The sequence below is a fragment of the Oncorhynchus keta genome, chromosome 32 (assembly GCF_023373465.1).
Source record: "Oncorhynchus keta strain PuntledgeMale-10-30-2019 chromosome 32, Oket_V2, whole genome shotgun sequence".
In the NCBI taxonomy this organism is placed as follows: Eukaryota; Metazoa; Chordata; class Actinopteri; order Salmoniformes; family Salmonidae; genus Oncorhynchus; species Oncorhynchus keta.
The window spans coordinates 10,051,676-10,064,259 of record NC_068452.1 but is presented as its reverse complement, the minus strand read 5'-3'; the positions used below and the strand labels follow the sequence as shown (position 1 = coordinate 10,064,259).

The 12,584-nt window shown below is 40.7% G+C and overlaps 1 protein-coding gene across 1 annotated transcript; it reads right to left on the bottom strand.

Annotated features, from left to right (window-relative positions):
* Window positions 1-6,841: 6,841 nt before the first annotated feature.
* On the bottom strand, window positions 6,842-8,154 carry LOC118364716 (dispanin subfamily A member 2b-like). The gene is made up of 2 exons (XM_035746411.2): window positions 7,808-8,154; window positions 6,842-7,428 (listed from the first exon to the last, which is right to left on the bottom strand). The coding sequence occupies exons 1-2, from the start codon at window positions 8,033-8,035 to the stop codon at window positions 7,273-7,275; spliced, it is 384 nt and encodes a 127-aa protein (XP_035602304.1). The 5' UTR covers window positions 8,036-8,154; the 3' UTR covers window positions 6,842-7,272.
* Window positions 8,155-12,584: the final 4,430 nt, after the last annotated feature.

The following is a 12,584-nucleotide window of genomic DNA, read 5'->3' as shown; positions in this document are numbered from 1 at the left end:
TGAAATTATTAATTAAACGGTACATTGAGACAAGGCACATGTACAGTGCATTTAGAAAGTATTCAGACTCCTTTTTCCACATTTTATGTTACTGCCTTATTTAAAAAAAAATAATTCCCTTATCAGTCTAAACACAATACCCCATTATGACAAAGTGTAAACAGGTGTTTAGAAATGTTTGCAAATTTATAAAAAATAAAGTAAAAATATAACATTTTATATAAGTATTCAGACCCTTTACTCAGTACTTTTTTGAAGCACCTTTGGCAGCGATTACAGCCTTGTCTTTTGTTATGACGCTACAAGCTTAGCACACCTGAGTCGTTGTCTTGTTGGAAGGTGAACCATCGCCCCAGTCTGATGCCAGGTTCCCTCTAGACGTGACGCTTGGCATTCATGCCAAACAGTTCAATCTTGGTTTCATCAGACCAGAGCATCTTGTTTCTTATGAGAGTCCTTTAGGTGCCTTTTGGCAAACTCCAAGTGGGCAGTCATGTGCCTTTTTACTGAGGAGTGGCTGCAGTCTGGCCACTACCGTAAAGACCTGATTGGTGGAGTGCTGCAGAGAGGGTTTTCCTTCTGGAAGGTTCGCCAGTCTCCACAGAGGAACTCTGGAGCTTTTTCAGAGTGACCATCAGGTTCTTGGTCACCTCCCTGACCAAGGCCCTTCTCCCATGATTTGCTCAGTTTGAGCTGCCAGCCAGCTCTAGGAAGAGTCTTGGTGGTTCCAAACTTCTTCCATTTAAGAATGATGGCGGCCACTGTGTTCTTGGGGTCCTTCAATGCTGCAGACATTTATTTGGTACCCTTCCCCAGATCTGTGCCTCAACACAATCCTGTCTTGGCGCTCTACAAACAATTCCTTTGACCTCATGGCTTGGTTTTTGCTCTGACATGCAATGTTAACTGTGTGACCTTATATACAGTAGACAGGTGTGTTCTTTCCCAAATCATAATTTCCAATTAATTGAATTTACCACAGGTGGACTCCAATCAAGTTGTAGAAACATCTCAAGGGTGATCAATGGAAACAGGACGCACCTGAGCTCAATGTCAAATCTCCAAGGGTCTGAATACTTATGTAAGTAAGGTATTTCTGTATTTATTTATTTTTAATCTGTTTTCACTTTGTCATAGGGTATTGTGTGTAGATTGAAGAAAATATAATATTTTATCAATTTTAGAATGAGGCTGTAATTGAACAAAATGTGGGAAAAGTCAAGGGGTCTGAATACTTTTGAATGCACTATACATAAGTATCCCATTGTACATAATGTTTGTGTGTAACATCCCTCCAACAACAGAGGCCTTAGTCGTGTGCATGGTAGCATGGATCTGTGCCTTTGTTTTTCGTTTTTCACAACAAAATGGTGCTTCTTCACTTTTCTCTAGCGACAGCAGTACTTAGAAAAAAAAAGATACGTTTTGAAACTGCAGTTAAAGTGCAGTAACTGCAGTCGACGGGTATTTTGGACAAAATAATTGCTGAATTAACTGCAGTGTACTGCTGTTATTCTGCACTCTAACTGTAGTTACACTGCAAAATTACTGCAGCAAAAATAAACAGTGTTATTTTGGACGCAGTATTTGCAGCATACTGCAGTTCTACTGCACTCTAACAACAATTTTTGTTTTCTTAAGGGAGGGTTTTTAAAATGGACACTGCCTTTTGACTGAGATGCATTGGAATAATGTGCCAATATGCTTGACATCAAGACTCCAATTCAATCAATGACAGATAGGGACACCACATTGTGGCTTCTCTCAGAATGTTAACACTGTTATAGGTGTGGTTTGGCATGAATATAGAACAATGTCTGTGAAAACAGCTCACTGTGGTGTTGTTTTTAAACTTGATCCACACTTCCAATATAGCATAAGCATTCTGAATTAATCCCCAATGCAGTTTAACTTCATCTGCAACTGATTAAAAGGGGTCTTGTGTTTCCTTTGGGTAAACCAGCTTAACCTGTTTTGAATATTATCCCACTGGACCACACTGGTTGACATTGAAACAGTGTGTAATAGACATTGAATTGACGTCTGTGCCCAATTGGATACGTTTACGATGTCAAACATAAATCAGGGCTTTTTTTTGTGTAAAATATGAAAGGGTACTAGCTTCTCAGTAAAATAAAATTAAAATGACTTATTGTGTCATATGTTGCAACCAGTTGCTAGGCTAACTTTTTATTTTATTTTTTTACAATGGTTGTTCAGCTTGATAGTTATGAGGCAGCACACCACTGCATTATTTCTTGCTTGTTTGCACAAATATTTGATTGTTACATTTGGATTTCATGGTTTGAAGTAAATTCCCCTCAATCAACTCTGGACCTCGAAGCCAGTTCCACTGCTTTTTTTTTCATTGCCCCCCTCTAATCAGGGAGGGATTTAGACCTGGGACACCAGGTGTGTACAATTAATTATCAAGTAGAACAGAAAAGCAGCAGGGTCTGGACCTTGAAGGGTAAGAGTTGAATTACCCCTGCCCTACTCATTGAACGTAATGCTGTTGTCCCACTCCAAACCAAAAGGGGACAGCAAAAGTTAGACGGTGTACAATAGACTATTGCTTATTTATTCAAGGTAACGTTTTGCAGACATCTGCCCTGTACATTCTCAGGTTGTACAACTGATGTAGCTTATAACAAATTTGACATGATTGTGTAAAAAAAAGGGTGTGCAGACAAACTCATAAAACATTTTTTATTTTTTATTATAACTAACATTGTCAAATGTGTTGTACAACCTGAGTGTTTACAGGGCCATTGTGACTTAGTGATTTGGGTTTCCATACTCTCAAAGTCTTAAAAAAATAAAATAAGGACCTCATACTATACATGTCACATACAGGACTCATATTCAGAAATGCTTCATTCACAGCAATGCTTTTACACGTCTGCCACACTGATTCTCAACACTGGGACCCCTCAGGAGTGTGTACATAGTCCCCTCCTGTACTCCCTGTTCACCCATGACTGCGTGGCCAAACACAACTCCAACACCATCATTGAATTTGCTGATGGCACAACAGTGGTAGGCCTGATCAGCGACAACGATGAGACAGCCTCAATGTGAGCAAGACAAAGGAGTTGATCGTGGACTACAGGAAAATGCGGGCCGAACAGTCCCCCATTAATCGATGGGGCTGTAGTGGAGCGGTGTCTACATCACAAACGAACTATCATGATCCAAACACACCAAGACAGTTTCCCCTCAGGAGACTGAAAAGATTTGGCATGGGTCTCCAGATCCTTAAATGTCTTCAGCTGCACCATTGAGAGCATCCTGACCGGTTGCATCACTACCTGGTATGGTAACTGACCGTAAGGCGCTACAGAGGGTAGTGCGGACGGCCCAGTACATCACTGTGGCCAAGGTTCCCGCCATCCAGGACCTACCTAATAGGCGGTGTCAGAGGAAAGCCCATGAACTTGTCAGAGACTCCAGTCACCTTAGTCATAGACTGTTTTCTCTGCTACCACACGGCAAGCAGTACCGGAGCGCCATGTCTAGGACCAAAAGGCTCCTTAACAGCTTCTACTCCCAAGCCATAACACTGCTGAACAATTAATAAAATTACATTGACCACCCCATTTGTTTTGTACACTGCTGCTATTCGCTATTTATTATCTATGCATAGTCACTTCACCCCTGCCTACATGTACAAATTACCTCAACTAACCTGTACCCCTGCACACTGACTCGGTACCGGTAACCCCTGTATATAGCCTCATTAGTGTGTTACTTTTTATCATTTTTCACTTTCGCTTATTCTGTAAATATTTTCTTAACTCTTCTTGAACTGCACTGTTGGTTAAGGGCTTGTAAGTTAGCATTTCACAGTAAAGTCTACACATGTTGTATTCGGCGCATGTGACAGTTTGTGTGTTTTGTTGTTTGCCCTGTCTTTTCAGTATATTCACCATTAACACTACCCCCCTTTTGTTTTTTTTAAGGTGAACTGAAAATTCCTCTATTGTGGTTCTTTTGTTTTTTAAGGTGAACTGAAAATTCCTCTATTGTGGTTCATCCTTATTGTGGCTAGCTTCACACGGGTGTTATCTAGACCACAAAAACAACCTGGATCAAATGTGAGAAATATTGTGCCTGTTGCATTAACTATTTCAAGGCAGCTTCCTTAAAGACAGGGCATCACTGTCAACATAAGGATGGGACTATTTAATGTTAGATCACTCTAATAAAACTTATTTCAGAGCACAATCTAGAACTGTATGTTTCTAACTGAAACTTGTCTTATTGAAGCTTCACCAAACTATAGATCTTTTAATTCTTTGAGACAAGGGAGGAGAAAAAAAAGGTGGAGGGACAGTCACTATTTTTCAAATGCTCTAAATGGCAGGGACATCTGTTGGTCACCTCAGTTACTTTAAACATCATGCTGTATTGTTAAAATGACAATTATCTGTGCTTGTCGAAACCCTCTATAGACCACGAAAGCCATGTCCCACTTTGCCTAGCTGATTTCTCAGAATTTCTGTTAATCGTTCATCCAAATTATAACAAAATTGTGATCTCAGGTGATTTCAAGTTACATATACAGTGCATCAAAAAGAAAGGAGGACCAAGGCACTCTTCATATAATTGATTAAAATGCCTTTTACTATGGCATGTTCAATAGAAACAACTTTTTTTTTTTAAACGACGCGTTTCGGCTGCATGGCCTTCGCCAGGGAGTACAAAAAAAGGAATACAAAAAAAGGAATAAAAGGTCCTCTTTAACAGCTTTTCAATTAGCCCTAATTGGAAGAGGGAGTGGTTACAAAATTGATTGGACACACCGAGTAAGCAATATTATACACATTAAAAGGTGAAATACTGTAGCTATGTTATCATAAAAATACAACTCCAAACTAGAAGTATCAGAACACTAAAAGGTAGTTCTAACCTTAAATATGACTGGGAGAAGTGTCAAGAATAAGAGCTATATATTCCATAGTACACTAGAACACACCAAAACATGAACAACAACAGTCTAACCATAGATGAGGCCAATAGAGCAAAATGTCCACTAGATGACAGCAAATGGACCAATCACGACCCTACAGGAAGAGTGAGAAATCCATATCTTCATTTAAACCAGGGTATTTAGTGGCCTGTAGTTTGTAAATCCATATCTTCATTTAAACCAGGGTATTTAGTGGCCTGTAGTTTGTAAATCCATATCTTCATTTAAACCAGGGTATTTAGTGGCCTGTAGTTTGTAAATCCATATCTTCATTTAAACCAGGGTATTTAGTGGCCTGTAGTTTATAAATCCAAAAACTTTCCCTATGGTTTAACTGTTTAAGATGGTCCCCTTTTCTATTAGAAGCCGGAATATGATCAATACCCATAGCTTGAAGGGAAATGTGGAAATGTTTGCTCTATCCAAAATGACAACGAACTGTTTGCAGCATTACCGCAAACACGGAGGAGGCAAGTGGAACGTGGAGAAGGTAAGGAATTTGTTTGTCGGCCCAGCATTGAAGAGCAAAATCGGCTAAATACATTTTCTAAAATAAATAATAAAGTATACCTGTTTAATTTAAGGACCAAAAAAATCACAGCTGTACCATAAAGGTTGCAAAATAGTTGGGAGATTTTCGATGTACCGATTCCATGGCACGTGGTTTATGAACTGATACACAAAATGATGACAGATTCAAAATGTAGTTTTTCTATTTAAATTATTATACAACATTCTTGCAACTAATATAATGTTATAGATGGGGGATACAACCATCCCAGCTCTGCACATTGTGCTGCGAAGAGATAGAATCATTAGATCACTTGTTGTGGTAATGCCAATATGCAGCTTGTTTTTGGTCTGAAAAATTGCAACATTTACTTGCAGCTAACTGCAAATAGCACTGCTGTGTGATTGGAAAAGTCAATCAGTCGATCAATCATATAATAATACTCTGAGAATATAAAGGTTTTTTAAACATCACAGCACAGTGGAAACATATGGATGGCAGCTAGAAATTATTTTCTTTAAAATGGTATGAAATAAAAGTATAAGAATATGCATATCCTTGCCTCAGGTCCTGAGCTACAGGCAGTTAGATTTGGATATCATATTACATAAGAGATTTTTTTTTTAAATTAAGGATCCGATCCTTTGAAACTCTTCAAAGTAGCCACCCTTTGCCTTGATTACAGCTTGGCACACTCTTGGCATAAAAACATTAAGCCATAGTCTCCTCCTCCTTTTAGCCCCGAAAGGGCCCAGAACTCTGCAGGTTATCGAGCTTTGCAAGGAGCCTGAAAATGGCCCCCAGCTCACACTATTTATTTTTAGTTTTGTCCCAATCATCTGATCTAGTTCAATTCACTCTACTGATCTGCTTTCCTTCGAGAACTATACTGACAAGAGGAAACCTGTGTGAATCCCTATAAATTTGCATCCTTGTTACAAGCCCTGCTGAATGATAAATGTAAGTATTTTAACGAGGCCATGAATTGAATAGTGTTTTTTTTACCCAACAAACCTACACAGCATATTTCTCCAGAGGGAAAATAGATATTCAAGAGTACCACATTACACAGCCAGCCAGGGATTCCTGGTAACTTACCTTGTCTCCGGAAACCAGGCCTGGACTTTCTACACTGCTGGAAATTCCCCTTTTACAAATTATTAACAGATGTTGAATCAGTAATAGGTCAAAAATACCTAATGCTGTTCATTCTTGGGGTTGATAAAATTGTTCAACATACTCTAATTCCTACATCTTTATATCACACAAGGACAAGTAATCTTAGCAACCATAAATAGTACAGATTGTGGCTTAAACTTGGTTGGAGAGCGACAACAAAGACAAGCCATGTCAGGATATGTATGTTCAGTAAACAGTTTAATTGCTGACCCGAGCCAAGTTCTGTTACGCTGTCTCTGCCAAGTAGATACAAAGCCATGGGAATTGTTTTCTTGTTAAGTGAGTGTATGTCTATATGGGATGAGTGTCACAGAGTCGTTAACATCCATTCACAGCTATAAAAACTGAAATGTAATGCATTTACAAAAAGGTTGAATTTATTCATAAAAAATTACATTTGAATGGAACTTCAAAAGAATCATCTTGCATCCTTAAAACACAAAACTAAAGAAGTGCAAATAAGATCTGGTAGACCGTGCTGAAGGAACTTCTGTGGTGTGTGTGTGTTTAAGAGATGAGCTGAAATGTATCAGGACACAATCCTAGAGGTGTACAGCACCTGCCAAGACTTCAAATGAACACTTGTTACAAAGGCAAAGACTGGGACTACTCAGTGTGTAACTTGGTAGATGATGATACCATAGGTGATGAATAAGAAGAGCAGCCCGAGGATTGTCAAAGTCAGAGTCACAGTATTAAAGCAGCATGCAGTCTTCCCGTGTTTTCTTGCTCCTTCCAAGTCTCCAACCATCTTCCTGTCCCTGGACTGGAAGACAAAATGTAGAATCATTTATATTATAGAATCCTTCATGTGTTGCTGATTGTGTTTATGTAGCTATGCATATTAGTTAAGAACATGCACACATGACATGTCACACTAATGAGATGATCTCAGTAATTAATTACCCTCTTGGTGGTTTAATACTCCATAAAATAGTTATTTTGTAGTAAAGATCTATAGAGCCTATTAATGAAGTATAGGCTACACATTTTTATAACAGTGTGATAACAAGAAAACGAAACGCAAATGTAGACAATTGTCATGTTGTCCTCCTTCCTTAGTTCAAAGTTGGTCGCCTATATAATAACTTGCTCAACTTCAAAACATTGCTATAAAAAGCTATATAAGGAGAATTTCAACTCACCTGTATGGAGAAATACACCGCTAACATTCCGAGACAGAATGGGTTGCCGTACACGAGGCTGCAAAGCGACCAGATAATGTGATCCCTGGGCTGAGGTACAACGGGCTGTGGCTGTCCCAAGACGACGGTATGTTGGAACTTGGGCGCTCCGTGAGTGTCTTCAAGACTCATGTACTTATTTCCTTTCATTGGGACTAACTCTGGCTGGTACAGTGGTGGTTGATCCATGGCAAGCGAATATAGCTACTTATTTAGCCTCGTGTTAAAAAAATAATCAAAGCTTCTAGTGCAAACGAGAAAGTGAGACCCAAAGAGACGTTTCTTTTGTGAGGTGAGGTGGAGGGTTTATAAGAGGAGTGGGTGGTGAACGATGGCGTCATTAGCACTGTTTCCAGTAAATGTGTATGTTTTGATTTCTGGAGCCCCCCTCTCTTGCACAATAGTAGGTTTGTCAAACTTTTTGTGCTGCTTTTGGGAGCGTATACCCAAAGATATTTGACAGGACTTCCTGTCACTGCCATATTTGGTCATGAGAAAAACGTTATGAACGGATGCTTCAGCTTTATAGCCCCTGTGACGTGTCTGGGTTACCACTTCTGTCTGTGGTATACCAGTCTGTCTATCCTGCCCTCTAACTGGTTAGAATGTCTGCCAAGTTTCACCTAGTTCCATCTTCTCACACTACCCCGGACTAGACTTCCTCTCACCAACATATGTTCTTGACGTGTCTGGGTTACCACTTTTGTCTGTGGTACAGTGCATTCGGAAAGTATTCAGACCCCTTGACTTTTTTGTTGTTATGTTACAGCCTTATTCTAAAATTGATTACATTAAAAAATGGCTTCATCAATCTACACACAATACCCCATAAAGACAAAGTGAAAACAGTGTTTTAGAAATGTTTGCAAATGTATACAAATTTTAAAAACTGAAATACCTAATTTACATAAGTATTCAGACCCTTTGCTATGAGACTCGAAATTGAGATCAGATGCAAGCTTTTTCCATTGACACGAAAGACAAACACCCACAACTCAAAAGTGAAACCATGCTACCTAAGTATGATTCTCAATCAGGGACAACGATTGACAGCTGCCTCTGATTGAGAACCATACTAGGCCTAGTATGGAACACAAAATCCCAAATTATAGAAAAACGAACATAGACAACCCACCCAACTCACGCCCTGACCATACTAGAACAAAGATATAATAACAGAACTAAGGTCAGAACGTGACATTACCCCCCCCCCCCAAAGGTGCGGACTCCGGCCGCAAAACCTGAACCTATAGGGGAGGGTCTGGGTGGGTGTCTGTCCGCGGTGGCGGCTCTGGCGCGGGGCGTGGACCCCCCTTCATCATAGTCCTTGTCCGCCTCCGTGGCCTCTTTAGAGGGGCGACCCTCGCCGCCGACCTTGGACTGGGGACCCTAGCCATGGGTCCCGAATGGACGGGAGATTCCGGCAGCACCGGACGGAAGGGAGATTCCGGCAGCACCGGACAGGCGGGAGACTCCGGAGTGAAGGGCGATTCTGGTAGCTGCTGGCTGACGGACGGCTCTGGACGCTCAAATCTGGTATCAGGATAAGTATGACACTGAGTCACCGATTGTAGGCTATGTATTTTTTCTTAGCTAAGCAATAAGTGGTACATGCAATTTTCGTATATACGGGCTCTCTGTCCCACCTCGCAGGGCAAACAGAGAACTGACTTGTTCGTGACAAAGATATTATAATATACTCTGATGACAGAAGTAGTTCCTGCTTCCGGGCCGGCCTGTCAGAGTAGAGACTGGGCGTGGTTTAGACTCACCCAGCCTATCGTTGATTGTTGGCGCAGAGGCTGGTCCCAGCCCCCTTAAGTGCTTCAGCGGTCAGTCGTTGTAGCGGTGTAGAATATACCGTTATCAGGCACCTGGCTCCTGTTATCTAACAAGAGACCGTTTGTTCTCGCAACACTCCGTTCTGAATGTGCCCCCCAACTCATTGCACAGTTCCTGTCTTCATGTTATTCTGTATTTTTCCATTGTGAGAAAGGCCCATGGCCCTGAAACTGTTAACAATGTCTCAAGTCAGCTATGTTGCATAACACATACATACATCCACACAGGCCAACAGCAGATAATATTCAATCACATATATGGTAACGGTCTATATTGCATAACACAGAATTCTCAGAAAAGCCACAACAGCACGGGCTATAGATTTGGCATCTCCTCCCTCCAACTCAACAAGCCCCAGAAATGCTTGGTGTCACTAAAGTACCTTATCACAACACCCAGGTACTTAGAAACACTTACATCCGTGGACTCATCGAGGAGGCTGAAATGCTGGTCACCCACATCTGCGACCAACTTTTTCAGAAAGTATGGTGCTAGAACACCAGTAATCATCTCTGTGGACTTTGTCCTGTGCATTTTGAAGTGGGTAGCAGCAGTGGAGTCTGAGAAAACAGCTCTACAATCTTCTCCAATGTAGCAAAATGCTACCAGTCAATCTGTGATATGACCAGCATTTCATCATCCTAAAGAGAATGCCAGCAGGGAACAGTGTTCAGCGATAGCTAATGCCATGGTGGCCACAGCCTTTTTGGCAGTCAATGTTTTTAACCATAAATATCAGCTTGTTTTGGGTGGAACTGTTTTTTACCTCACTAAGTTTAGCGTAGAAATCAGCCTTACAATACAGGCAGTATGCCCGTGTATCATCTCCAATAAACGGCTTCAACCAGCCTTTGAATTCAGGGTTTGATTCCCACTCCTTTCTGTATTTTTGAATGTACAGCTTAAACTGAGACATGATGAGCTAGCCAGCTAGATGTTTAGCTTATGTCACAGAGGCACACACACAGTGGACAAGGTGACTTAGGCTGTGTGAGTTAAATGCAGTGATTTATTTTAGACAAAGAACATTACATTTACATCCCGCCCTAAATGTAAGCCAGGGCGGGATCAGCCAGCAGCGGCTTTCCCGCATGCGCGATTCATTTGCAGTCTGGCCGGGGAGGGGTGAACATCTCCTGCTCTGACTCCAGCTGGGAGGGACTGCTGCGCGAGGACTGGGCCACCTCTGAGTGCTGTGGGACGGGGGCCTAAGAGTAAGAACGATACATGCTTTCACGTCAGTCTCCAAAAGTCTCCAATAACACCAGAAAAAGTTGTTAGAATTGCCATTAGTCGATTTTTTGAAAATGAGTCGCTAGAGGGGTCTGAATACTCGCTAAATATAGCGACAAAGTCTGTAAGTTGGCAACACAGAGCATGGCTCCCGTTGATGACATCACAGCATTAACACAATTTAGAAAATAAAAATAATATAATTCACTCTTGAAAGTAATGTAATACATCTTAAAATAATCAATAAATAAAAATGAGGGATTTTCAGTGAAATACATAGCACAGGCTTTTTACACCTGTAAAATAGCAGACGTAAAATCTTTCAAAGCTACAAAGCTTCATTCCTTTGAAGGCAAGGTTATGGTTCTGAATTCTGATTTATTAACTCAAGCAAAACGTTTGCTAAGTGATATCACATGAATACATGTCAGATCTCCCAAATTCAAAGATATTCTACATGTGACAATCACCGTGATATAATTAAGCAATAAGGCCCGAGGTGGTGTGGTATATGGCTAATATATCACAGCTAAGGGCTGTGCCTAGGCACTCTGTGTTGTGGTCTACACACAATACCCCACCCATAATGGCAAAGAGAAAACAGGTTTTTAGAAGAAAAAAAATTAAGTATTCAGACCCGTAGCATTGAGACTCGAAATTGAGCTCAGGTGCATCCTGTTTCCATTGATCATCCTTAAGATGTTTCAACATGGACTCCACCTATCGTAAATTCAATTGATTGGACATGATTTGGAAAGGCACACACCCTTCCTATGTAAAGGACCCACAGTTGACAGTATGCATCGGAGCAAAAACCAAGCCACAAGATTGAATGAACTGTCCGTAGAGCTCCGAGACAGGATTGTGTTGAGGCACAGATCTGGGGAATGGTACACTTTTTAAAACTTATGCAGCATTGAAGGTCCAAGAACAGTGGCCTCCAACATTCTTAAATGGAAGAAGTTTGGAACCAACCTCACTAGCAGAAAGTCTGAGCTAAAATAACACTCCCCAACCAACCTGACAGAGCTTGAAAGGATCTGCAGAGAAGAATGGGAGAAACTCCCCAAATACAGGTGTGCCAAGCTTGTAGCGCCATACCCAAGACATGAGGCTGTTATCGCTGCCCAAGGTGCTTCAACAAAGTACTGAGTAAAGAGTCTGATCAGTTAAAGTAGAGTCTGAATATTGTAAATGTGATCAGTTAAAACAAATAATAATTAGGAAACATGTCTAAAAATCCTCTTGGCTTTGTCATTATGGGTTATTGTGTGCAGATTCATGGGAAACATTTAATCAATTTTAGAATATGGCTTTAACCTAACACAAGGTGGAAAAAGTCAAGGGGTCTGAATACTTTGAGTCAGCATGGAGTGCTAGACAGGCCTGGGTTACAGGGTTGGGACATTTCTATTGGTGTATTAAGACAGATGGCAGGCAAGTGCTTCTTTTACTCCTGCTACATTAGGCAAGCTCAAACAGAAACAATTTTTTTATATATTTTTTTTACATATTTGAAAAATAAAGTCTGGCACCATGGCAATTGAGATGCTATGATTCATTGATACAGTGTAACCAAGCACATTATAAAGCAAGGTGGGGAAAATATAAAACAAAGCCAACTCATTTCCCCCACATTACCTATAAAATAGTATCAACTGGT